Source organism: Pogoniulus pusillus, unplaced genomic scaffold (assembly GCF_015220805.1).
Source record: "Pogoniulus pusillus isolate bPogPus1 unplaced genomic scaffold, bPogPus1.pri scaffold_69_arrow_ctg1, whole genome shotgun sequence".
In the NCBI taxonomy this organism is placed as follows: domain Eukaryota; kingdom Metazoa; phylum Chordata; class Aves; order Piciformes; family Lybiidae; genus Pogoniulus; species Pogoniulus pusillus.
This window is the reverse complement of record NW_026974716.1, coordinates 52,064-78,258: the sequence shown is the minus strand read 5'-3', so window position 1 is coordinate 78,258 and position 26,195 is coordinate 52,064. Positions and strand designations below refer to the sequence as shown.

General features: G+C 48.7%; 1 protein-coding gene across 3 annotated transcripts; it reads left to right on the top strand.

The window, feature by feature from the left end:
- The first annotated feature begins 44 nt into the window (after nt 1-44).
- Nucleotides 45-25,038, top strand: LOC135174495 (zinc finger protein OZF-like). Of its 3 annotated transcripts, XM_064141745.1 has the most exons (4): nt 45-134; nt 1,270-1,439; nt 20,531-21,850; nt 24,873-25,038. In XM_064141745.1, the coding sequence occupies exon 3, from the start codon at nt 20,561-20,563 to the stop codon at nt 21,827-21,829; it is 1,269 nt and encodes a 422-aa protein (XP_063997815.1). In that variant the 5' UTR covers nt 45-134; nt 1,270-1,439; nt 20,531-20,560; the 3' UTR covers nt 21,830-21,850; nt 24,873-25,038. The 3 variants fall into 3 exon arrangements, with proteins under 3 accessions (XP_063997815.1, XP_063997813.1, XP_063997814.1); XM_064141743.1 differs by lacking the exon at nt 24,873-25,038 and having other exon boundaries at nt 20,531-22,145; XM_064141744.1 differs by lacking the exons at nt 45-134; nt 24,873-25,038 and having other exon boundaries at nt 893-1,439; nt 20,531-22,145.
- Nucleotides 25,039-26,195: the final 1,157 nt, after the last annotated feature.

The following is a 26,195-nucleotide window of genomic DNA, read 5'->3' as shown; positions in this document are numbered from 1 at the left end:
GGGGCGGAGCTGCCGAGCTCCTGCGGCGCTGATTGGCTGCCGCTGCCCACGTGTGGGCGGGACTTCCGCTCCAGCCCGCGCGCTGCTGCCGCCCTGTGCGCGGGGCTCTGCCTGCGGCTGTGACCCTTCGCCAGGTGCGGGGCGGGAGGCTGCGGGGCCGGGGGGCAGCTGGGGCAGCCTGGGGGCAGCCTGGGGCAGCCTGGGGGCAGCCTGGGGCAGCCTGGGGCAGCCTGGGGGCAGCCTGGGGCAGCCTGGGGCAGCCTGGGGCAGCTGGGGGCAGCCTGGGGCAGCCTGGGCAGCGCTTGCGGTCCCCGGGGCTGAGCGTTCTCTGCTGGGTGAGGGCTAGGAGGGGCCTGTGGGGCTGCTGGGGGCGGCTGTGGAGCTGGGGGTCTGGGGGGGTCCGCTGGGGTGTAGGAGGGGATGCGGCAGTGGGATGGGGCTGGGGGAGCCTCTGTAGAGCTCGAAGGGGGAGCTGTGAGGGCTGGGCAGGGGAGGCTGTGGGGAGGGCACCTGTGGGGCTCTGCAGGGGTGGTCTGTGGGGCTGGGGGCGGCACCGGTGGGGTTCGCAGCGGGGGTTGTGGGCTTGGGGTCCCTTGGGGCCCCTTGGGGCTGCGCTCAGGATCCTTTGGGACTCCCGGAGGAAAGCTCTGGCTGCGATCGGCATCCCCTGGGGCTGAGGGGGTCTGTGGGCCGGGGCCCTGTGGGGGTCTGCAGTGCTGGGGGGGTTGGGGCGCGCCTGGCCCTGCCTGCCGCAGCCTCCTGCGGTGCTGCTGAGGGCGCAGGCCCTGCTGGGCGCCTCCAGCCAGGCCCCGGGCAGCAGGCGGCAGGGGCCAGGCAGGCCCCGGCGCTGCATGGAGGGCAGCAGGCAGGCCCTGGGCAGGCTGCCAGAGCCTTGCCTGGCTTTGGCCCGGCCCGGCCCAGACAGCTGCAGGTCCCGGGAGGCTGAGGGGGGAGGCCAACCCCTGAGTGCCCCAAGCAGCCTCCCCGGACCCCCTGTGCCCCCCTGGGCAGCCCACACTGGCCCTTGCCACAAGGAGGAGGAGCAAAGGCCCAGCCCAAAATGCCTCCTGCCTCTGAGAATGTTCCCCCAAAGTAAGATCCCAGGACCCTCAAATGGCCCCCAGAGAAGCCAAACCAGCTGCCTGGGACCCCATAATGCCTCCCAGGGACCCTCAGTTGCTCCTCTGGCACCCCAAAGCTATCCCAAAGGAATGAAAATGGCCTCCTTGACCCAAACCTCCTCACCCCTCCCTCTTTTCCTCTCTTCAGAAATAACCAGATCAACCCTCGTGTATCTCACATGATAAATCTGGAGCTGTGAGGTGAGATGGCAAAAAGACAACAAAGAGATTATAGGGGACAAAGAGTTAGGTCAGATTAGAGTTAAGGCAGAGACAGACGCAGAGACCAGAGTGCCAGAAAGGAGGCCACAGCCAGAGGTGAGAGCTGAGCAGTGTGTGAGAAGTGAGTCTCTTGTCTGTGTTTTGGCTGGCTGTGCCTCTCAGCAGAAGAATGAGTGGTGCAGGGTTGCTCTTTTCTGTCTTCTCACAGCTAAGCATTTAATTTCAGTAAAATATTCCAGTTAGCCTCAAACCAGCACAAGGCTGAACATCCTCAGCTCCCTCAGCCTGTCCTCATAGCAGAGGTTCCCCAGCTCCTGGTTCATTTTTGTGGCCTCCTCTGGACCCTTTCTGTCAGGTCCATGTACTTGCTGCACTGAGGGTTCTAGAGCTGGACAGAGCAGCACAAGTGAAGTCTCAGCAGAGCAGAGTGGCAGAATCTTGTCTCTCCATCTGCTTTTGCTGCAGCCCAGGCTGCTGTTGGCCTTCTGGGTTGCAGGCTCATGCTGCCTGCTCTTATCTAGCTGCTTGTGCACCAAAGTCCCCAAGTCCTTTTCTGCAGTGCTGCTTTTTATCAGCTCCTCCAGCCTGTGCTGATTGTGAGGTTTGTTCCAGCCCAGGTGCAGGACCTCCTGAGGTTCACCTGGGCCACCTCTGCCTCTTGGCCACTTGATCTCCTCCAGGAGGTTCTCCATGCTTTCATCCAGGGCCTTCTGTTGGGCTGTGCTGGGCGTGTAGATCAGCCTTGGGACCTTGGTGTCTCCCTGGGGACTCAGAGGGCACAAAATGAGTGCAGATGGAGCGATGGATGGAGAGATGCAAGGTCAAGGCTGCAGGGGGTGGGAGGGCTTAGTTCAGCAGCTGTGTGGCTCTGCTTGACTACAATAGTGGTGGCATCAGCTGAGCCTGGAAGCTCAAACCCCAAAATCCTGCCTGGGTCAGGACAGTTCTCTGTCACCTCCTGACATCCCATGCAGCCCAAGCAGGCACTCAGGGATCCTACCCACACCACACCCCATACCCAGTGGCAGGAGTCACCTGAGCTCTCACTCCCTCTCTGTTGCCCTTCATCAGTTCCTGTGTGAGAAGGCTGCAAGGTTCCTCCCCACTCCTCCCCTGTAACCTCCCTTGACTTGCTGCTGCTTGTCTCAGGACCTTCTATTCTGCTCTAAGCCCAGTTCTTTAGTTCCTCATCCACAACGTTTTCCTTTCCACCCTTCCAGCTGCAGCGGAGGGGAGGGACACAGGACCCTGGGACAGCAAAGACACAGGTGCATGGATGGGCTGGGAATGGGGGTAGGGCCTGGCAATGGTCAGGCAGGAGTGAGGCCTTGTCCCCTCAGAAAGGGGACAGCATCAAGGCTTGTTAAGAGGTTCCAAGATGTTTTCATGGAGTGTCAGGAGTTTCTGAACGGTTTTGGAGAGACTTTTTTTGACTTTGGAAGATATTTTGAGGAGTTTTGAAGACACTTTTGTGATCTTTCAGGCTTGAGAACGTTTGAGAACTCAAAAACTCATTGAGGTCTCTCCAGCCCTCTTGAGATTTTAATACTGCTTTAGGTGGTTTTAGGGAACTCCAGGAGATGTTAATATATTTCTCTTGATTTTTTTTTTTCTGGTGCCCTTAAGAGTTTCAAATAGATGTTGATATTTTTTCAGACAACTTTAAGCCTTCTTAAGCATTTTGGAAGGATGTTGAACACTTAGAGGAGCCAGAGCCTCACTGAAAGCTCTTCCAAATCAGTTTTGGGAGTTCTGCAGAGATTGTAATGAATTTTGAAGTGATTTTGGTTATTTTTAAGAAGGGATTTTGAAGAGATGTAAGTACCAAAAAAAACCTGAAAGTTAGGGAAAGAGGCTTAGGAAGTTTTTTAAAGGGAGTTTAGGAGTTTTAAAGAGATGTTGATGATTTTTAGGGCAGCTTTAACCCATCAGGAATTTGTTTGAGGAGTGTCAAACAGAAAAATCTTGAAAGTGAGTCAAGCCTCTTCAGAAGGAGATTTGAGAATTGTGGAGAGTTTGAGAGAATTTCATGAAGTTTCAAAAGGTTTTGAAGGGATTTGTTGACTTCTGAGGATGTTTTGAGGACTTCTGAGGACGTTGTGATGATTCTTTTGAGGAATATTTGAAGAGTATTGTGAAGACAAAACCTCCTTAAAATTTCGTCAGCACTCTTTAAAGGAGATTTTAATGCAGCTTTAGATGGCTTGAGGAACTTAAGGGAACTTTGAAACAATTGTGGTGAGATTTTTGGGGCCTTGAGGTTTAAAGAGATGTTGATGAGTCTTAATGAAGTTTGAAGTCTATTTAAGCCTTTTTCAAGGGTGTTGAAGCCTTTAAAGCAGCCCAGAAAGTCATGAAAACCTCTACAGAATTACTCTGAAGAGCTCTTCAGAGAGTTTGTTCACTTTTTCATGTTTTTCCAGAGTTATGAAGAGATTTCTGTGGGTTTTTTTTTCAGTCTGTTTTAAGTATTTTCAAGTGGTTTTAAAGAGTGTAGAACAGATGAAGAGGCCTAGACACTCCCAGAAACCTCTGAAGTGAGTCTCTAGAGTTTTGAACAGATTTTAATGACTTCAAGAGATTTTGGTAGTTCTCAGGTGGCTTTAAGCCTTGTTAAGCATTTTTGAAGAGTGTTGAACACTTAAAGGGGCCTAGAAACTCACTGAAATATCTTCAGAATTAGTTTTTAGAGGTTTCATAAGTATTTTAATGAATTCTGAATAGATTTTTATTAATTTTAGGGTTTTTTTAAGAGATTTGAGGGACAAAGGTCATTACAATGTTTTGTGTGTGTTCAGGAGAGGTAAACAGATGTTGATGATTTTTAAGGCAGTTTTAAGACTCCTTAATTTTTGATGAGTGTGGAAGGTTTGAACAGATGAGAGTCATCAGACTATCTAGAAAATGAGTTTTAGAAAATGAGTTTTAAGAGGTTCAAAGATAATTCCTTTTGAAGAGTTTTAAAGACGTTTTGGTGGTTTTTCAGGCATGTTTGAAGGGTTTGGAAAACCCAGAACTCATTAAAATCTCTCTAATGCTCTTAAAAGATTTTATGCATCTTTAGATGGGTTTAGAAACTTGTAAGAGCTTTAAAAATTTAAAGGATTTTTCACAGCCTTTAGGAGTTTTAAAGAGTTGTTGGTTATTTTTAGAGCAGTTGTAAATTGTTTTAAGCATTTTTTGAAGAGTGTCAAACATACAAATAAGCCTAGAAACTCACTGAAATATCTTCAGAAACAGTTTCCTAAGGGGGTTTTAAGAGGTTTTGAAGGGATGTGGATGATTGTTTTTCACTTGGCTTTAAGCCTTTGTAAGCCTTTTGGAAGGCTTTTGAACACAGAGGGTCTGGTACCATAGTGGGCACCCTGGTGCTGTGCTTGTGTTGAACTGGGTGGGAGGCTCTGCCTGCACATGGGCACTGATTCAGCCACTGAAAGGCACAGGCAAGCACTGCAGATTCATTCTCATCCAGTTCTTTTCCTTGTTCTTGTAATCCTAGAATCAGTCAGGGTTGGAGGTGACCATAAGGATCATCTAGTTCCAACGCTCCTGCCATGGGCAGGGACACCCTACCCTAGATCAGGCTGCCCACAGCCTCATCCAGCCTGACCGTAAACACCTCCAGGGGTGGGGCCTCAACCACTTCCCTGGGCAACCCATTCCAGGCTCTCGCCACTCTCACATCCCTCTTGTCCCAGGGGCTCCAGAACTGGATGCAGTACTCCAGGTGGGATCTCAGCAAAGTGGAGTAGAGTGGGAGAATTGCCTCCCTGGCCCTGCTGGCCACACTTCTAATGCAGCCCAGAATCTGGTTTTGGCCCTCCAAGCTGCAAGTGCACACTGCTGGCTCATGTTGAGCTTCTCGTTCACCACCACCCCCAAGTCCCTCTCCTCAGGGCTGTTCTCCAGCCAGGCACTGCCCAGCCTGGATTTGTGCTTGGCATTGCCCTGACCCAGATGCAGGACCTTGCACTTGGTCTTATTGAACCTCCTGAGGTTGGCTTGCGCCCACCTCTCCAGCCTGTCCAGGTCCCTCTGGATAGCATCCCTGCCCTCCAGCCTGTCTGCTGCACCACACAGCTTGGTGTTGTCAGCAAACTTGCTGAAGGTGCACTCAATGCCTCTGGCAGTGTCACTGACAAAGGTATTGCACAAGACTTGTCCCAGGACTGATCCCTGAGGGACTCTGCTTGTCACTGGCCTCCACTTGGACATGAAGCCATTGACAGCCACTCTTTGGGTGCAGCCATCAAACCAGTTCTCTGTCCATCCAGTGCTCCTCCCATCAAACCCATGTGTAACCAGCTTGGACACCAAATGTGGTGTGGGACAGTGTCAAAGGCCTTGCTCAGGTCCAGGTAAATGACATCAGTTGCTCACCCTTCATCTATGAATGTTGTGACCTGTTCATAGAAGGCCACCAGGTTTGTCAGGCAGGATTTGCCCTTGGTGCAGCCATGCTGATTGTAGCCATTCAACGCTTCACTGTTCTTCTGCCTCAGTAGTGCCTCCAGGAGGACCTGCTTCATGGTCTTAACTGGGCACAGAGGTGAGACTGACTGGCCTGGAGTTCCCCAGCTCCTCTTTCCTACCTTGTTTGACCATGGGAGTTCAGCTTCCCCTTTTCCAGTCAGTGGAGACTGCACCAGACTGTAACGACTTTAGGAATAGAGTAGAGAGGGGTTTAGCAACCTCATCCACCAGTTCTCTCAGCACCCATGGGTGTGTCCTGTTGGGTCCCATGGACTTAAACACTTTCCGGTTCTTTAAATATATACAGTTCTAGACTGAAATATACAGGTTAAAAGGTAATACAGAAACACAGCAGCCCTCCTGGAAACATGAGTCCCCAGGAGGGGCTCTCAACCACCCTTCCACCTTCCTCCCACTCTTCTACCTTACCCCAGATCGTGCCTTATGCCCAAGGAAGATTGGAGGGTTGTCCGGGGCGGGGTTGGGATGCAGGTGGATTAGTCACACAGATGGCAGGTTAGGTTAGCGAGAGATGCAGCCCAAAGCCCAGACAGCGACTGCCTTATCTGTGTTTGTGTTCTTGTACATCTCAGCAAGCCTATGAGTGAAGTAGACATCACTGTTGTTTCCTTTTCACAGCCTGTAATCAAATTCTTCCTACCAAAACATTCTATCTAGCTTCAAACTAGCACAATCCACCCCTGTCTATTTCACTCAGTGTACTGCTGAGAACTATTCTGCTAATCTAAAACAATATTTAACACTAATGAATATTACAAGTTCAGTTCACACTTCATTCTGGCTGTCTTAAATGTACATGATGCAAAAGCTCAGCAGACAGTTTGTCTCCTCACAGATGAGATGAGAACAGGGACTGCAAGGTGACACTGGGTTCATGCTCACATACTGTAGATTCTTTCATTGGACACTGATGGTGCCTAGAACAGAAAACTCCTAACAGCTTGTATCATACACTCTGAATCTAAACTCTCTCAGCTAAGGTTAGATTTCTCTGTGAAACACACTGGATTTCACCATTCTCCTGCATTACCCAGTAGGTGTGACCAGGACCTTCAGCAGACACCACCCCTTGGACAGGTTTCCCTTCGCCCGAAGGAGAAAATACCCAAACAGTTTTCCCTAACAGATTCTTTTCACCTACAACAGGAACTTTATCACCGTCTACTGTTTGGACCAAGTCTGATTGTGCAGGCCCTGCTCTGTTTACTGAACCTCTACTATTCAACAACCAGGTAGCTTCTGCTAAATGTTTGTCCCAGTTTTTCAGAGTTCCACCCCCCATGGCTTTTAGGGTGGTTTTCAGCAAACCGTTGTAGCGTTCAATCTTCCCTGAAGCTGGTGCACAGTAGGGTATGTGATAGATCCATTCAATACCATGCTCTTTGGCCCAGTTTTTCACAAGATTGTTCTTGAAATGAGTGCCATTGTCTGACTCGATTCTCTCTGGAGTTCCATGTCTCCACATGATCTGTCTCTCCAAGCCAAGAATGGTGTTAGGTGCAGTAGCATGTGGAACTGGATAGGTTTGCAGCCATCCAGTGCTGGCCTCTACCATCATCAGCACATACTGCTTGCCAGAACGAGATTGAGGTAAAGTGATGTAGTCAATCTGCCAGGCTTCACCATACTTGCACTTTGACCATCTCTCACCATACCATAAGGGCTGGATTTGCTTAGCCTGCTTAATAGCAGCACAAATGTCACAGTCATAGATGACTTGGGTGATAGCGTCCATGGACATGTCAATTGACCTATCACGAGCCCATCGGTACGTTCCATCTCTGCCTTGATATCCAGATGAGTCATGGTCCCATGGAGCTAGGAACAGCTCACCTCGGTGTTTCCAATCAAGGTCAATGTCAAGATCAGAGTTGGTATCAACTTGAGCAATCTTGCAAGCTTGGTCTGCCTGCTGGTTGTGTTGGTGTTCCTCAGTGGCTCTATTCTTAGGCATGTGTGTGTCTACATGCCACACCTTCACTGGAGTTCTCTCCAGCCGTGCATCAATGTCCTGCCATAGATCAGCACACCAAAGAGGCTTTTCTTTCCTCTGCCAACCTTTCTTTTCCAGTGTTTTTAGCCAACCCCATAGAGCATTGGCTACCATCCATGAGTTGGTGTAGAGGTAAAGGACAGGCCAATTTTCACATTCAGTCACATTAAGAGCAAATTGAACAGCTTTTACCTCGGCGAACTGTCTGGATTCTCCTTCTCCATCTCTCACTTCAGTAACTCTCCTGGTCGGACTCCAGACTGCTGACTTCCATCTTCGCTTGTTCCCAACAAGGCGACAGGAACCATCTGTGAACAAAGCATAGTTCTTTTCCTGATCAGAGAGATCACCTCCATCAGACCAGGTTGATCAAGATTACACTTCTGTGCTTGTTGGGTTATCAAAGCCATCCATTTAGACCAGGTTGCATCTGTGGCATGATGCAGTGATGAACTTCTGCCTTTGAACATCCAGTTTAGAACTGGCAATCTAGGAGCTAAAAGCAATTGTGACTCAGTTCCAATCACTTCAAAAGCTGCTTTCACTCCTTCATAAGCTGCTAGTATCTCTTTCTCTGTTGGGGTGTAATTTGCCTCTGAACTTCTGTAGCTACGACCCCAGAAACCAAGTGGACGACCACATGTCTCATTTGGAGCTCTCTGCCAAAGGCTCCAAGTTGGACATTGTCACTGGCAGCCATGTAGAGAATGTTCTTAGTGTCCGGACCAGATCGCACAGGTCCCAAAGCCCACTGCAAGGACTACTTCTTGCTTGATCTGATCAAAGGCTGCTTCTTGTTCAGGTCCCCACTCGAAATTGTTTCTCTTACGAGTCACATCGTGCAGAGGTTTGACAATTTGACTGAGACCAGGAATGTGTAGTCTCCAAAATCCCACTGCACCCAAGAAAGAAAGTGTGTCCTTCTTACTGGTGGGAACTGCCATGGTGGAGACTTTGTTGATCACATCCTGAGGAATGTAACGGTGACCATCCTGCCACCGCACTCCCAGAAACTGAATTTCTTTGGCAGGTCCTTTGACCTTGTCTCTCTTAATGGCAAAACCTGCTTGCAACAGAATGTCAATGATTTTGTTACCTTTCTCAAAGACTTCCTCAGCAGTTTGGCCCCACACAATGATGTCGTCGATGAATTGTGTGTGCTCTGGAGCTTTACCTTTCTCCAGTGCATTGTGGATGACTGAGTGACAGATGGTTGAGCTGTGTTTCCACCCCTGAGGCAAATGATTGTTCTAGTCCTGGATTCCTCTCCAGGTGAATGCAAAGTGAGGCCTGCACTCCTTTGCTATGGGAATAGAGAAGAAAGCATTAGCAATGTCTATGGTTCCATACCATTTAGCCTCCTTCAATTCCAGCTCGTACTGGAGTTCCAGCATGTCCGGCACAGCTGCACTCATGGGTGGAGTCACCTCGTTGAGGGCACGAAAATCAACTGTGAGCCTCCAGTCTCCGTTAGGCTTACACTCAGGCCAGATGGGACTGTTGAAAGGTGAATGAGCTTTCTCCATGACAGCCTGACTCTCCAGTTGACAAATCACCTGATGAGTGGGCAACAAAGAGTCACGGTTAGTTCTGTACTGCGTGTGGTACACAGTTTGAGTAGCAATTGGCACTTCCAGATCCTCTATGTCATGATGTCCCACAACTGCAGATTCATCTGAAAGTTCAGCTCTAATGGACAATTTCAGTTTACCATCCTCAATCTCTACAGATGCTATTCCAAAAGCCCATTTGTGACCCTTAGGATCTTTGACACAACCTTGTCTCAAAAAGTCAATTCCCAAAATGCAAGGCGCATCAGGACCAGTTACAATAGTATGTTTCTTCCACTCTTTACCAGTTAGACTTATCTCAGCCTGCAACTTAGTTAACTCTTATGATCCACCAGTGATTCCAGAAATAGTGATGGACTCTATCCCTTTGCAATTGGATGGCAATAAAGTACACTGAGCTCCTGTGTCAACTACAGCCCTGTATTGCCCAACTTTTGAACCGCCAGGCCACCTAATGAATACATTCCAATAGATTCAGTTCTCTCCACTATCCCTTTCCTCCTCCTGGCTGGAGGCAGGGCACCCCTAATGCTGAACATGGCATGTGGGGTGTACACAGTGATTGGTGTTGTAAGAGAAATTGCAATTGTTGGAATAATTGCAGTTGCTCTCAGGAACTGAAGAAGTGACAGCTACTTTTCTGGCATTGCTGCCTCTGTTTCTGCCACTCTGCAGTTCCCTGACTCTCTTTGAGAGAGCTGAAGTAGGTTGACCGTCCCACTTTTTCATGTTCTCACCATATTGGTCACGCAGTATTATCCATAGTGATGCATGTGATTGCTGATGTCTAGATGGAATTTTTCTCCTCCTGGGCTGGAATTGCCTTGCAGGAGGTGGGTGTCTGTTCCTGATGGCAGAAACATGCACCCATTCAGACTATGCAGGGTTGGTGTTGGAGAATTTCTTGCTAACAGGACATGAAGTGATAAGCATGAACAACCTGTGCTGGGAAGTGTCCTTGGGCCCATCTTGGGAGTTAAGATACCAGGCCCTGGGTAGCATCCCCCACATACAGTTGCAGGGGGTGGAGTGCCAGCTGCATGTGGGCGGAGTTAGCCAGCCCCAGAGGCTGACCCTCAGATTGTTATGGTATATTACCCTATCCATGCCTCACATGTAACCCTGTACCCTCTATATCACGGAAACAAACAGACCATGACCATCTAACCATATTGGTGAACAAAGAGTCATTTTACCCAGGTGCTCCACTGGCAGGATGGTATCCTTTACCAGATTGGAAATGGAGGTTTTAAGATCCTCCTTTAAATCTTTCATGTTATCTTTAATCTCTGTGGTCATGCCTCTTATGGCAGAGACTATGGCAGAATGTGACAAGCTGTTCTCTATCTGCCTGAGCTGGTCTCTGAATTCACCAACAGTGAGAGACCTTCCATTATCACTCCTTGATAGCAACCTGCTAGCCAAGATGTTAGCATAGGATGAAGGAGCAAGCTTAATCAGCTTCTTCCTGAGACCTGTTCCAAGAGGAATGTCACCAGGCTCATGAGTGCTATGATCTCCATAAAGCACTTCCTTCACGGCAAAATCCTTCAGAAGCTTAACTCCCTCCTCAATGGTGTTCCACTTCTTGGCAGCCCATGGCAGATCATCTCAGGAAGGATATCTCATAGCCACGGCCAACAGGAGGCATGTCCACAAGCTAACCTCACCAAGAGGATTTGCTAGGTATTTTTCCAGTCCATTCTCCTTGGTGAGTGGCCCTAGCTGCTTGGCAGACTTGTCTCCTACCTGCAGGGCATTGGCACCAATAGTACAGCATCTCACCAGCCAGCTTAGGATTGGGTCTCCTGATTCCCTTAAGTATTCCTTCCTAATTTCCCTGATCTCTTTGAGGGGATCACTGGAATCCTGGATGTCATCCTCCTCCTCTTGCTCTTGTTGTCCTGGTTGTCCCTGGCCTAGAAACAGACCTTTCTTAAGAGGACTCTTAAACTCCTCAGAACCATCTTCTTTCTTGGCAGCCAATCTCACAATGCACCTCTTGCCAGAGTACTGAGATCTAAGTTTGTTGGCCAAATCTTGAAGACTGTACTTCTCTTCCTCTTCTTGTGCACCAAAGGTCCCCTCCACTAAGTCTTCTTTTGAATCACTCTTTGTCACATGTATTGTTTTAGCCTGAGCTTTAGCTGGAAACAAAAAAAAAACAACTTGAGCTGAAGTACCTTCTAGCAGGTCTGAATTATTTGGGGTCTGACCTGAGGCCTGTGAGTTTGCATCTGGGTTAGGATTAGGGGTTTCTGCTGCTTGAGGATTGGAGTTAGCTGCTCGAATTTCTGATGTTCCTTCACTTATCTTGGTTCCTTGGCTGCTGCGATGTCAACAGCTGGGACTTTGGCAGAATCTGAGGGAGGTGGTGTAGTTGTGCCCCCCCCCCCCCCCCCCCTTGCTCTCTGTGTTAGTTTGAAGCAAGCTAGAATGTTTTGGTGAGAAGGACTAGATTACAGGCTGCGGAAGGAAAACAATGGTGATGTCTACTTCTCTCATAGGCTTGCTGAGATGTATAAAAATAAGAATCAAAACATAAAGTATTTCTGCTGGCGAGCTTGGAGCTGCATCTCTTTTCCAACCTCGCTCTCCATTTTCTTTAATCCACTTTGCTTCCTAACACCCTGGCTGAACCTCCATTCTTCCTTGGGACTGGGCTAAGGTTGAGAGGGGTAGGGGGAAGGTGAAGGGGTGGTTGAGAGCCCCTCCTGGGGACTCAGGTTTCTGGGAGGGCTGTTGTGTTTCTGTATTACCTTGGATATTTCTGTGTATGCTGTAAATATCTGCTTGTATATTCAGCTAAGCTGTAGATATAAAGCTTCATTCAATTTCTAGAGCCAGCTGATTCTAGCCCAGGTGATTTCCAAAGTGGGGGGTGAGGGAACACCCAGACCATCACTCTCTCTCCAAGATTGTTTACATTCTCTGTGCTGCTTATCTCAGTCTCTCTAGTCAAGGATACCTGTCTCTTTTTCTGGCTTCTTAAAAGCATCACACACGAATTTCTCAAACATAATGCCAAAATTAATATAAAAATCAAAATTTTAAGACCTAAGGTAACACACAACAAAAATGCTGCAGTATCATGTGAATAAAATTCAGAGCAAGGGTTAGGTAACTGGGTCTTGGCTAATATTACTCACATTAAAGCTGTCGAATAAATTCCAGCAGATGTATCATTTCCTGAATTGTTGGTAATAAAACTGGTGATGTTAAATCCAACCCATCCAAGAATGTAGTCTCCAAAATCAAAGAATATTGCTTTAATCTCTCTCCAAGTTAGATTAATCAAAAAGGTAACCAATTTGGCCTGTCAGCCAATGGTAAAAAAAAAGAGTCAAAACCCAGCCACACAACAGCCCACGTTAAGCAAAATAGCTTAAATTGCTTCACTCTGATTCCCAGAGTTAATTAACAAGCAAATTTAATTTGCCCCACATTGAAGCACAAAAATAAAGGATGTGATGGTTTGAGTGTTACCCACCCCCCACACACTTTGGAAAATCACCCAGAGTAGACTCAGTGGCTCTGGAAATTGAATGAAGCTTTATACTTACATATTAGCACAATATACAAGCAGATTTTAACAACAGATACAGCTATATACAGAAATACACCAGTTAAAAGGTAATACAGAAATATAACAGCCCTCCCAGAAACCTGAGTCCCCAGGAGGGGCTCTCAACCACCCTTCCACCTTCTTCCCATTCCTCTACCTTATCCCAAAACTTGCCTTATGCCCAAGGAAGTTTGGAGGGTTGGCCAGGGCAGTTAGGAAGCAGGTAGATTAGTCACACAGTAGGTTAGGTTAGAGAGCGAGAGAGATGCAGCCCAGACAGCAACTGCCGTATCTATGTTTTTGTTCTTATACATATCAGCAAGCCTATGAGTAAAGTAGACATCACTGTTGCTTCCTTTTCACAGCCTGTAATCTAACTCTTCTCACCAAAATATTCTAGCTAGCTTCAAGCCAGCACAGGCCTCTGTTGTGGAACGCAGTTTCGCGGCAGAGTTTATGGGGAAAATACGCGAGGCGTTGACTATTTTATCAGTGATTTATTGCAAAGAATGCGAATTCCCTCTTCCCGAAACTACACCACCCTTGTGAATTCTTTTGATCGAGGTCAAAGTAACATTTCCAAAAATGGCAAATTAAAGAGTCTATGATGTTTAAAGAGAGTTCTTTTGAGTCTCTGGTTTGAGTTAACAGTTCGTCAGCTACTCACAGTCTGTAGCTTGGTAGGGAGACCCTTTCTTCCGATGAGGGTCCGGGTATATGCAGGCTTCCTGCCTCTGCGGCTCGGGGTATCTGCCCGAGGCGAGGCTAGATCGGCAAGCAGCTTGTTGTCCGAGGAAGGAGCGAGGGTGAGGTCCAGAAAGGCAAGGGCACAAGGGCCAAAAGCCTCGATCCTGGCCTGTCCACCATTTTTATAATGTTCCAAAATAGGACTAGCCCACAATTCAGACCACTTTTACGTTGTTCACATACATTGGTAAAAAACAATAAGCAACTTATACAATTGGATAACATTACCTAAAACAATATAAAGACCCCTCCTCAGGCCAGCCCACCTGCAGGTGTTGGGCAGGCCTGAGAAAGTCGTTTCTACTAACCAAAACAATACCTTGTTGTCTGGAAAGCAAGGCCAAGTGAAAGAGAAACATGGCCAGTGTTTACCTTTCACTTACCCTAGGGAGAAATCTTCCCATGGGACTGAAAGATTGTTTTGGTTTTTTCGATGCTTCTGGCTTGAATGTGAGGCATTAGAAATCTGCGTGACATGGAGACTTTAGAGGGGCTTTTGCTACTCTCCATGACAGCCTCCCTGCCTAGATTCAATTCAAACTGTGCCTTGGCTTTCCTAAGCAGATCTCTAGCTGCTGGGGCAGCTTCCTTATATCCCCCCCCCCCATTCCAGATGTCCTTTTTTCCACTCTTTGTAGAGTTTCTTTTTGTGTGACACCATGTCCAGGAGCTCCTTGCTGAGGCAGGCAGGCCTAACATTCTTCCCTGCTTTCCTCTTTGTTGGTATGCATTGCTCCTGGACACAGAGGAGGTGATCCTTGAATACTGACCAGCTGTCCTTGGCCACTCCTCTCTAGGACTTCATCCCTGTTGTGGAGGCAGGAATTAATGTGTGGCCAAGTCAGGAATTTTATACAAAAAATTGTTATTTTATTTTCCCAAAAACCCGCCCCCAAAACTATATATACAAAGATTAATTTAGTTTAATTAGCAGATTCAGCCGCATGAGAATTACCTACAGGGATACCATCAATAATCTGACTATTTTGGAAGTCAGAAGTTGGAAAAGGCTTTAGCTATTAATTAATAGTGTTTTTTTTTCTAAAGTTGAGCCAAAATAACTCACGGTCAGGCTTCCTCGTGCTGTCTGTCTCTCTCTCGCTCCCTTTCAGCGGCTGTAGGAGGATCGTTTGAGCTCTGTGGTAAAGGGTTGGACTTGATGATCTGTGAGGTCTCTTCCAACCCTGATGATACTGTGATACTGTTAAGAGGTATTCAGCTCTTACAAAGGTGTCAATGGGGAAGCAATCCTTTTGAAGATCTCTCTGCAGCCAAGGCGAGGGGAGAGTGGGGGAGCTCTCAGGCAAGCACTAGCGTCCAAGCAGGGATAAAATCCAAGGTGGGAACCCCCAAAGGCAGGAAGACCCCGATATTTATAACCTTCGCTAGACAAAGGGCAGAGTTACCACACCTTAGACGCGAAAGCGCACAGCCAATCCCAGCCTGATTCCAGTGTGGTCACCGCATGGAGCAGTCCTCATGCAGGCAGGACCCCTTTGCTCACCCTCTTCATGGCTGCAGGGCAGGCGAGGGGGGGGGAAACCAGGCGGCTTTCCCTCTTCCCCCAAAGTCTGGACAGGAGAGGAATTTAGGGGTACAGGACTCCAGGACAATCCCATGATACTTTGGTCAGCAGATTCCTGAAGCCATCAAAGTCTGCACGCCTAAAGTCTAGGGTCATAAGCTTAGAACACATCATTCTCATTGTCCTGAGGATCTTAAATTCAAACTGTGTCATGGTCACTGCAGCCAAGGCTGTCCCTGAGCCTCGCATTGGTCACCAGCCCGCCCTTGTTTATGAGAACAAGGTCCAGCATAGCACCTTCTCTTGTTGGTTCCTCTACCATTTGTACTCTTCCTCCTCTCCCTTGAAGCTGCACTTCAGCTCTTGCAACTTGTTCTTCAGGGTATTCTCTGGGGTGCTTCTGTTGGGCCATGCTGGGGCTGTAGCTCAACCCTGGGGCCTTGGTGGAGCCCTGGGAACTCTAGGAGGGCACGGAGTGAGTGCAGATGGAGCAATGAATGGACAGGTGGAAGGTGAAGACTGTGGTGGTGGTGACAACAGCTGACCCTGAAAGCTCAAACAGCTAAATCCTAACTGGGTCAGGAGAGTTTCCAACACCTCCTGTGGAGAGACTTTTGCTAACAGGACATGAATTGATAAAAATGAGCACCTGTGCTGGGAAGTGTCCTTGAGTCCATCTTGGACTCAAGATACCAGGTGGTGGGTGGCACCCCCCACATGCAGCTGCAGGAGGTAGAGTGCCAGCTGCAAGGGCCAGGGTTAGCCAGCCAAGGGGCTGATCCTGCCAGGATTGTTGACATAATACAAGCCTATCTGTACCATGCCTGTAACCCTGGACCAACCTGTACTTTCCACATGTACCAATCTTGAACTAAGTTAGCTGTGCAGGCCTCTTCCAAGTAAGCATGTAAGTCACTGTAACACAGAAATAACGTGGAGAATGACCATCTAACCAAATTGGTGAACCAAGAGTCATTTTATCCCAGGTACAATGCCAGCAAATGGCACCTGAACAGTGAAACAGGCCATCGGGCACAACCCGGAATGCGGTCAGCAGCGGGAAGGCCCACATTCAAAAGGAGCCGGGGTCGGTATACGCACCAACTAATCTGCGGACTTTTTCCTATCGAAAAGTAATGTCACCGGTGACACCAGACTGGAGGGCGCTGCCCAAAGATGAGGGGGCAGTAGCCAGACACCCAAAGCTGTGGCTGGGTACTCAGTGTAGAGCACATAAGGCCATGCTGGAAGCAGATGCAGCACTGCATTTACTGGCGAGTATACTCTCTAAGAGAGGACTTCCGCCAGGTATGAAAATGCTCCATGAGCTACTGACCTGGGCAAAAGCGCAGGGTCACATGAGTGAGGATCACATGATGTCCAGCCCAGAGCGCTGGAGAGGTGTCGGAGTTGCACCGTGGGACTGAGTTGCTGCTGATGGTAAAGACTTTCAAATTGCTCAAAGGCTCGAATCCGCCTGGCGAGAGGTAATTAAATGCCTTGGCAGACATGAAAAGCCCGCCGACAGGTCGCAATGGCTGCTGCGCGCGGCGGGAACCGCCCCGACGAGGATTTGTAATGACAGCTGCCCATAGGCGCTCAGGGGCAACAGCTGCGAACAACTTCCTCAGTTTAAAAGTTCTCAGAGCTACTGCAGCCATGCCTGCTGCGACGAGATTGCTGAGTGCTGCTAGTGACCTGTCAAGAGCTGGCGATAACCACCCGCCCACAGACCCTGCTACGGCACCTCTTACCCACGATTGCCAGGGTCCAGTTTGCCATCTAAATATGCAGCCCCCCCATGCCCCCAGTGAAAGTGTGAAATACAGGACAGAGATTTTTCGCTCTTAAAAGGAAAAGGAAACAACTACCAAAGAGACAGAGGGACGAAAAGCAGAGAAAAAGAGACAGCAGAGCGGCCACACACGGGAAATTGGGCACCAGCCCCCTTCTCCAGTGAGGAGAGGCTCAGAATGCAGTCCTGGATCTGCCCTTCACCATCCCCCACACCTTCGTAGCACATGCCCCCCCCCCCCAGCAGAATGCATCCTGTGGAAGAGATGCATGGCTACAGAGCTTCCTGACAAGTCTCCAGAAATTAGAGGGCTGAATCCAGCCTGGGACAGAGTCTGTTGGACTTTTGCCTTGCTTCTGTCAGTGTTTGTGTTGTTTGTGGGGTGGGAGTGAAGGAGCAGGAATGGGTGCATTGTGGAGCATTAGTGGGAAGATCAGTGGGAAAGCTATGAGTCTGCATTGCCTCAAAGAGCCTGAGTTGGTTCAGTATGTTAGGCTATTTTGCTTTTGTAACTTTTTCAAGCAAAGGTGTCCACATTAGCACACAAAAGCTTTGTTAAATTGCTTAGCTCTTGGCCTTTTTTTTTTTTTTCTGCCTTCTGTCTGAGTGTGTGAGAGAAGCAGGAGAAGCTTAGAAGCTTTTAGAAGTAAACATCAGAAGGCTGTATTTGGAGAAGCTATAGATTTAATGCTGAGGAACGGGACAAGATATGATAAGCGAGAGGGTCAAAAACATCCATCAGGACATAGTCGTGGTGGTGAGAATTTCACCCTGAGGGACAACGAGGGCTGGGAAAGCAGAGGGGCACTACATGGGAGTGGCGGGTAGTTCCACACCTTGCCCTGCCTGGCTGTTGGAGTGGCAGAGGCCTGCAGCTCTCCCCCCCTCCCACCTCCTCTCTTTCACCAGCCTGCCGAGTTCAGCGGGGCCCATGCCCCTTCCTCCCTCCCCTTCCTTATCTCCTTGCAGGCTCTGCAGAAGCAGCCTCAATCCTTAAAGCAGACAGTCCTGTGTTCTGAAAGCCTTGATGGTAGCATATTTTTGGAGCTTGAGAGTCTACTGGATAAGCTGTTAATTGCAATGGGCTGAGTTTTGGGATAATTTTAGCAGCATGGTGACACTTAGCTGGTTGGAGTGTGTTACTTGGTAGCCATTATAGTGGAATATTATGGCCAGAAATTGTTTTGTAATTGTGTAGGTTACTGCTTAATTCTTTGCGGATTCTAAGCATGCCATGGTCTTAACTTCTTGAATTTTCTTTGCTTTTTCGTGAATTTCCTTTAGCTGATAGATTTGTAAGGTAACATAGATAGGGCTAAGAGTTTGTAATATGACAGTTGTGGGATTTTTGGATATAGGGATATCATGGGATGTTTCTTCTTGGTTTTTTCTGTGTATCAGAGAAGCACTGGGATCATGTTTAAAAAAAGGAGGGGGGGAGGGATAGAGAAGAAAGAAGGAGAGAAGAAGACAATTTTTTTTGAAGTTTCTGTAATTACATCATCCAGATTGGGCCAATGGATTTGTTAGCCTAGGGAAATGAATATGTTTGCATTTGGTTTTGTATTTGTTTGTGCATTTGACCATTTATGTTCACAGGCCTTTTAATGGAGAGCAGCTTGATTATGACCAGCCTGTTTTCTTTCAGTGAGCAGAAGCCTTGCTCAGATGGGCAGATATTGTGGCAAGAACTTGAAGGAGTACTGACATAATGGTTGTATGTGTATAGGTTATAAGGCTTTGATCATGGTCAACAAATTTGGGTATTTTCACGAGTTTCCAGCAATTCTGTTCTAATTAATGGACAGCTGCAAGAAAAAGATCTGTTATAAGGGCCAAACACATTTATTGGCAAAGGGCCCTGCAAGAAGATGAGAAACACTGCCTTAATTTTTTAAACAAGTAGAACTGTGGGAATAGGCCTAATAGGTTAACCTGAAAGCAACATCTAGGGAATATCTTTGTGTCATATTCAGAAAGTAGTAGTTCTTAAGCAAAGAACCAAGAGTGGGCTTATCCTCAGTTAAAGGGAAGGCCTGCTTATATGGATAGGCCTTATTTTTCCAGTCCGCTTCTACTAAGGAAAATCCATCCTAGATAGAAACCGATCTGGATTGCTCCATCAGGTCATGTAGGACCATTAATAGCTGAGCCACGGAACCCTTTGTAGCATCTGTACCATTGTAATGTCATAGAATCATAGAATCAACCAGATTGGAAGAGACTTCCAAGATCATCCAGTCCAACCTATCCCCCAGCCCTATCCAGTCAACCACACCATGGCACTAAGTGCCTCATCCAGTCTTTTCTTGAACACCTCCAGGGATGGTGACTCCACCACCTCCCTGGGCAGCCCATTCCAATGGCAAATCTCTCTCTCTGTGAAGAACTTCTTCCTAACATCCAGCCTGTACTTAGTCCAAGTCCCTTTCAGTTTGTGTTGCCCAAGGATGTTTCCAGTGAGTGATGTCCTCAGTGGGGTTCTTTCTTCTCCAGGAGTTCTTTTCTTCTTACAGCAGGCAAAACTTAGAGCATAGCATGGTTGTTGGTGGTGGTCAGGAGAGAGTTTCTGGGCTGTTTTCAGCCTGGATGTCCATAGCAATGGTTCCTCTCACACACTCATTTGTTCCCTCTGCCTTAGGCCCAGTGTCTTCTGTTTCTTGCAACTCATGGGCACTGATTCAGCCACTCAGTGGCACAGAGAGGGCCACTGCAGACTCATTCTCCTCCTTCTTGTCCTTATTTTTCTTGTACTCTTATGCCTTCTTCTCATCATCTTCCTCATCATCCTCTCCCTCAAGGCTGCACTTGAGCTCCTCCTCTGGGCTCTCATCCAGGAGCTTCTGTTGAGCCATGCTGGGGCTCTAGATCAGCCCTGGGACCTTGTTGGGGCCCTGAGAAATCCTGGGGGGCACAAAGTGAGTGCAGATGGTTGTGTGAGATGGAAGAGAGTGCAAGGGGTTGTGTGCTAGGCAAGGGGCTGAGTGTCCACTTCTTCAGCCCTACCGTCTTCAGCATTCCTGCCTGGCTGTTGTGCCCATACTGCTGGGCTTGGGGGCTGCTTCTAGCATGGCCCAGCTCCTGCCTTGCAAGAAGCAGCCCCAGCTTTGCTGCATGGTCCCAGGAAGTGCTGAGCCATCCCTTCAAGTTCAGGCCTCTCCTCTGAGCCCTTTGCTTCTCTCTGGCAGGGACTGTGTCCTTCTCTTTCCATCAGCCCTGCCTCTGTGGGTTGGGGAAGAACAGAGTTTGCAAATCTGCCCCTTGGAAGACCCCAGCAGGTAAAGAACCCAGACTGGGGGACAACAGCAGGACCCCAGCCTGTTGTTGATCCATGTGGCACCTCCCAACCTCTTCCAGAGGGGTTTGAGGGCCCCTCTCATTCCTTGCTCCAGCTGAGCACTGGGAGTTGAGAGGTGCTGGAGGTGGCAGGGGCTGTCATGAGCCAGGCAGGATCTCTAGGTTTGATCTCCTGGGCTCAGGTGTTCTGTATTCCCTAGGACACAGCAGTGACCTCTTCCCCCACCAGCATGGCCCCACAGAACAACCCAGACAAGAGCTGGGAGAAGAGGAAGCCCCAGGAAAACAAGATGGAACAGCCAAAGAGCAATCCCAAGAAAGAAGAGGAGGAAGAGGGCAACATGGAGGATGATGATGAGAATGATTATGATGATGCTGACTGTGAGGAGGAAGACAATGATGAGGATGAAGATGACCAAGACAATGAAGAGGAGGAGGGGCACCATCACATCCACACCAGAGAGAAGCTGTTTCCCTGTGCAGAGTGCAGCAAGAGCTTCACCACAAGCTCCAGACTCCTCCGGCACCAAATCATCCACAGCAGTGAGAAGCCCTTCACCTGCACTGACTGTGGCAAGAGCTTCAGCTACAGATCTGCTCTCACCATCCACCAGCGCTCACACACTGGTGAGAAGCCCTTCACCTGCACTGACTGTGGCAAGAGTTTCAGCTACAGATCTGCTCTCACCATCCACCAGCGCTCACACACTGGTGAGAAGCCCTTCACCTGTGCTGACTGTGGGCAGAGTTTCAGCTACAGATCTGCTCTCACCATCCATCAGCGCTTACACACTGGTGAGAAGCCCTTCACCTGTGCTGACTGTGGCAAGAGCTTCAGTCAGAGCTCCACCCTTACCCAGCACCACCTCACGCACACTGGTGAGAAGGCCTCCTGCCCTGACTGTGGCAAGACCTTCAGCTGCCGCTCTACCCTCACCATCCACCGCCGCATTCACACCAGAGACAATCTGTTCCCCTGTGCAGAGTGCAGCAAGAGCTTCACCACGAGCTCCAGACTCCTTCGGCATCGAATCATCCACAGTGGTGAGAAGCCCTTCACCTGCACCGAGTGTGGCAAGAAATTCAGGCGCAGTTGCAACCTCACTGAGCACCGCCTCACTCACACCGGTGAGAAGCCCTTCACCTGCACTAACTGTGGCAAGAGCTTCAGGTGCAAATCCCATCTCAGTGCACACTGCCTCACGCACAGCAATGAGAAGCCGTATGCCTGTGGTGACTGCGGCAGGAGTTTCACTCAGAAGTCCAGTCTCACCAAGCACCGTCGTGTCCACACTGGTGAGAAGCCTTTCACCTGCAGTGACTGCGGCAAGAGCTTCAGCCAGAGCTCCGCGCTCCACACCCATCGTCTTGTCCACACTGGTGGGAAGCCCTACAGCTGTGGAGACTGTGGCAAGAGGTTCAAGTGCAGCTCCAATCTCACCCGACACCACCACACCCATGATGCTGACCAGGCCACACTGGGGAGCAGACACAAATAGACACACTCTGGATCTGTTGGTGTAAGTGGGACCAGCCCAAGAGGGCCTTTCCAGCAGATAGAACCAAAATTACCTCTTTTTGACCTGCACTTGTAAGGAGCTCGGAGCTCCAGCAGGAACTACCAACCCCTACACTTCTAAGCACCAATTACTGGTGATGAGAATAATTACACTGATGAGTTGGCATATCTGGTGTTGCTCCTGGAGCCGTGATGAGCTTTGCCAGGATTTATCTGGTTCTTCCCCAATGCTTTGGGTCTCCCTGAGTTAAAGCCCTGTCCATTGCTCATGTACCAATAATAACCCAGTTAAGAAACTCCTCTCCTTTTCACCTTTAGTTGAGACATTTCATTCTTACCACACTGCTCAAATGTTGGGGACATTTGTTCCCTAGGAATGGAAGTGGAGCCCAGTTCAGGAAGATCAAAGTAAGACTGTCAGAGGAGTCTTAAGAACATCTTGGAAGGGTCTCAGGGGCATCTCAGAGGGGTTCTTTGTGGGATCTCAAGGGATCTTAGGTGTTTTGAGGCCTGGAGAGGCCTAGTATTGACTTTGGAGTGTCATGGAGGGCCCATAGGCCCAAAATAGGCTTATGCATGCTTTGTCTTGCCTGGACATGTTTTTCTGCCCACACCAGAGGGCAGAAACACATTAAGTAGACACAAGTAAGCACAAAAGGAAACACAATAGACCTGGTGCCATAAAGTCTGGCCTGCCCAGGGCCCAGGTTGCGTAACATGGTTGTATAAGCCCATGCACCTAGCCTATGGCTTACCGGGTACAAGGCCCGTGCTCTCCCCATATTTGGGAGGTTAAGGCCTGTGGCCTTTGCCTGTTATGGTATGCTTTGGTTAACTGCCAAGCTTATTGGTCATTCTGGTGGCCAAGGGGCCATTAATCTCGACCCACATCTGATAAATAGGAGGTACACAGGTAAACGCAGTGCTTATGCCTACATGCCTGCCCTGCTTGCTCATCTGTCACCTGCAGTGCTCACTCCCCTGCTTGCTTGCTTGCTAGCTTGCTTTTGCTTCACTGCTTGCTGCTGTTCTCTACGGAGCTCAGTCTCCTGTGCAGCCGTGCACCCTGTTGAACACCTGCTGCCTTATCATTGCCTGGTGAACTCTGCCACGAGATACCAGGAGCAGACCCTGGGTTGTCTGCACATGATCGGCTTGTGTGGTCAGTGTGACATCGTGCTGAGACTGCATGACATATTCCTTCTGCACCTGAAGGTCCTTTCCCCCTAAAGCCAGGAGGATTCCAGCCTCAACGTCCACAGGCAGAATTCCCTGAAGATTGGACACTTGTGTAGGCTGTGACATAGCCCCAGAGGGTGATTGATAATTAATAAGAATTTGTGAGTAAATGCTTTAAAGCCTCCATAATTCTCTACTGCCTTCTGCCATAGAGCAGAAAGAGCTCCTTGGGCCCATCTACTGGGCAAGCAGCATATTGACCCCATGCAGCATTTGGCCATGGGGAAATTCCTCTCTGTTTACAGTTTGAATGTTTGCAAGTGATTATTAACAAGTTACTGTTAGCTGTGATTCCTAGAATGTCTTCCATGACCGTGTAAGAACAAATACTAATATTAAAATTCAGTGGTGGGGGGTGGCAAGAGTTCAGAATATTAAAATTAATAATATATATATTTTTATAAAATATCATCTTGCTCCAGTTAATTTTCCCCTCTGCGACATGGAGGATCATTGGAGGGGTAAGATTAAATCTCAGGGAGGTCTTTGGAAGAACTCAGCTGTCAGCTTCCCACTGGGGCTCTGAAGCTTTCCAGCAGGCCTGGCAGCTTCCAAAGGGCTTCCCATTAGCTCAGTAGTGTTCCAAATGGATTCCTGGGAGGCTGGGGCTTTCCATGCATCCAGAAGTGGGAGGAGATCTTTTTGAGTGTTCTGAAGTTTTTAGGCACTTTAGGAGTTTTTAATCTGTGAGATTGATGCTTCTGATGGGATTCTGCCACCGACCTGTGGTATTGCATCATTCCAGAGAAGCTGGACTTTGCCCTTTAGTGGCCCTGCTGACTGACAGCAAGCCCAGGGCTTCCCTTGGTGATCCGCTAGCCCCAATTGTCCCTGCTGCCTGCCAGGCTCATTGGAATGCATCAAGGGCACTGCTGGGCCAGTGGACATACTGAGCAAAGCCCCAGACTCACAGGAAGGCATCAGGGCCTCTGTTTTGGCAGTGAAAAGTCTGACTGAGAAGCCTCAGGCTTGCTGAATTGAGAAAAGGCACTGGTGGGACATCGGAATTCCTTTTGGAAGCACAGAGTCCACAGTAAAGCAGAAAGGCCACTGTTGGGGCAGTGGAAAGCCCTTAGGAATCACTGTGCTGCTTCTGCAAATAGGCTGAGCTAAGGTACTCCTGCACTGTGCTTTTAGATTAATTAGATGATTAGCTAAGGTAATTGGGCATTGTGCTTAAGATATCTTATGTTCCATTAAACTCTTACCTCTTTATCTCAGCCCTGAGCTGTGTCTGTTCTTCTTCCCCTGACTTTTGTGTTGGGGCAGCAGGCAGTTAGCCCTTGCGCTGGATTATTATGTTCCTTTTTGATGCCCAAGGTGGGCCCAAATGTGTGCTTGCAGTGGTGCATGGAAAAGACTGCATAAAGCAGTTGGCAAAAATCAGAATGTTCCTAGCAACAATGATAACACGTCAGGGTTGGCAGGCATGCCAGGAGGACAGGCAAATAATCCCACTAATGCTGGTAACGCTAGCCCAGTCAGTCCGAATCCTAATGACACCAGCTCAGCCAATTCGAACCCCCAGCCAGCAGACCAGAACCAAAATCCTGCTGCTAAAAGTAAGGCAGATTTGAACTCACAAGCTCCAGGTCAGACCCCTAATGATTCAAACCCTCCAGCAGACACGTCAAAGTCTGTTGCTGCTCAGGCCCTTCTGGCACTTGCTAAGGCAAAAGCCAAGACACAGCATTTGACAAAATGTGGTTCACAGAAGGATGTAAGAGAGGGGCTTCCTGCTTCTGGGTCTTTGCTCTCTCTCTCACCTCGCTCCCCTTTCTTAGGTGCATTGGCCAGGAATCAAACCTGGGTCTCCTGCATGGCAGGCGAGAATTCTACCACTGAGGCAAAGGAAGCTCCTCCCTATGGTGATCTCTCTGATCAGGAAAAGAACTATGCTTTGTTCACAGATGGTTCCTGTCGTCTTGTTGGGAACAAGCGAAGATGGAAGTCAGCAGTCTGGAGTCCTACCAGGAGAGTTACCAAAGCGAGAGATGGAGAAGGAGAATCCAGTCAGTTCGCTGAGGTAAAAGCTGTCCAACTTGCTCTTGATGTGGCTGAACGTGAGAATTGGCCTATCCTTTACCTCTACACCGACTCGTGGATGGTAGCCAATGCTCTATGGGGTTGGCTAAAGGACTGGAAGAAGCATGGTTGGCAGAGGAAAGGAAAGCCTATTTGGTGTGCTGATCTATGGCAGGACATTGATGCATGGCTGGAGAGAACTCCAGTGAAGGTGCGGCACGTAGACACACACATGCCTAAGAGCAGAGCTACTGAGGAACATCAACACAACCAGCAGGCAGACCAAGCTGATAAGATTGCTCAAGTTGATACCAACTCTGAACTTGACATTGACCTTGATTGGAAACACCAAGGTGAGCTGTTCTTAGCTCGGTGGGACCATGACTCATCTGGACATCAAGGCAGAGATGGAACATACCGATGGGCTCGTGATAGGTCAATTGACTTGTCCATGGACGCTATCACCCAAGTCATCTATGACTGTGACATCTGTGCTGCTATTAAGCAGGCTAAGCGAATCAAGCCCTTATGGTATGGTGAGAGATGGTCAAAGTACAAGTATGGTGAAGCCTGGCAGATTGACTACTTCACTTTACCCCCATCTCGTTCTGGCAAGCAGTATGTGCTGATGATGGTAGAGGCCAGCACTGGATGTCTGCAAAACTATCCAGTTCCACATGCTACTGCATGTAACACCATTCTTGGCTTGGAGAGACAGATCATGTGGAGACATGGAACTCCAGAATCGAGTCAGACAATGGCACTCATTTCAAGAACAATCTTGTGAAAAACTGGGCCAAAGAGCACAGCATTGAGTGGATCTATCACATACCCTACTATGCACCAGCTTCAGGGAAGATTGAGCGCTACAATGGTTTGCTGAAAACCACCCTAAAAGCCATGGGGGGTGGAACTCTGAAAAACTGTGACAAACATTTAGCACAAGCTACCTGGTTGTTGAATAGTAGAGGTTCAGTAAACAGAGCAGGACCTGCACAATCAGATTTGGCCCAAACAGTAGACGGTGATAAAGTTCCTGTTGTAGGTGAAAAGAATCTGTTAGGGAAAACTGTTTGGGTATT

Bases quoted from the DNA above. Each gene is read 5' to 3' on its own strand.
- LOC135174495 (XM_064141745.1), top strand. From the start codon at position 20,561: ATGGCCCCACAGAACAACCCAGACAAGAGCTGGGAGAAGAGGAAGCCC.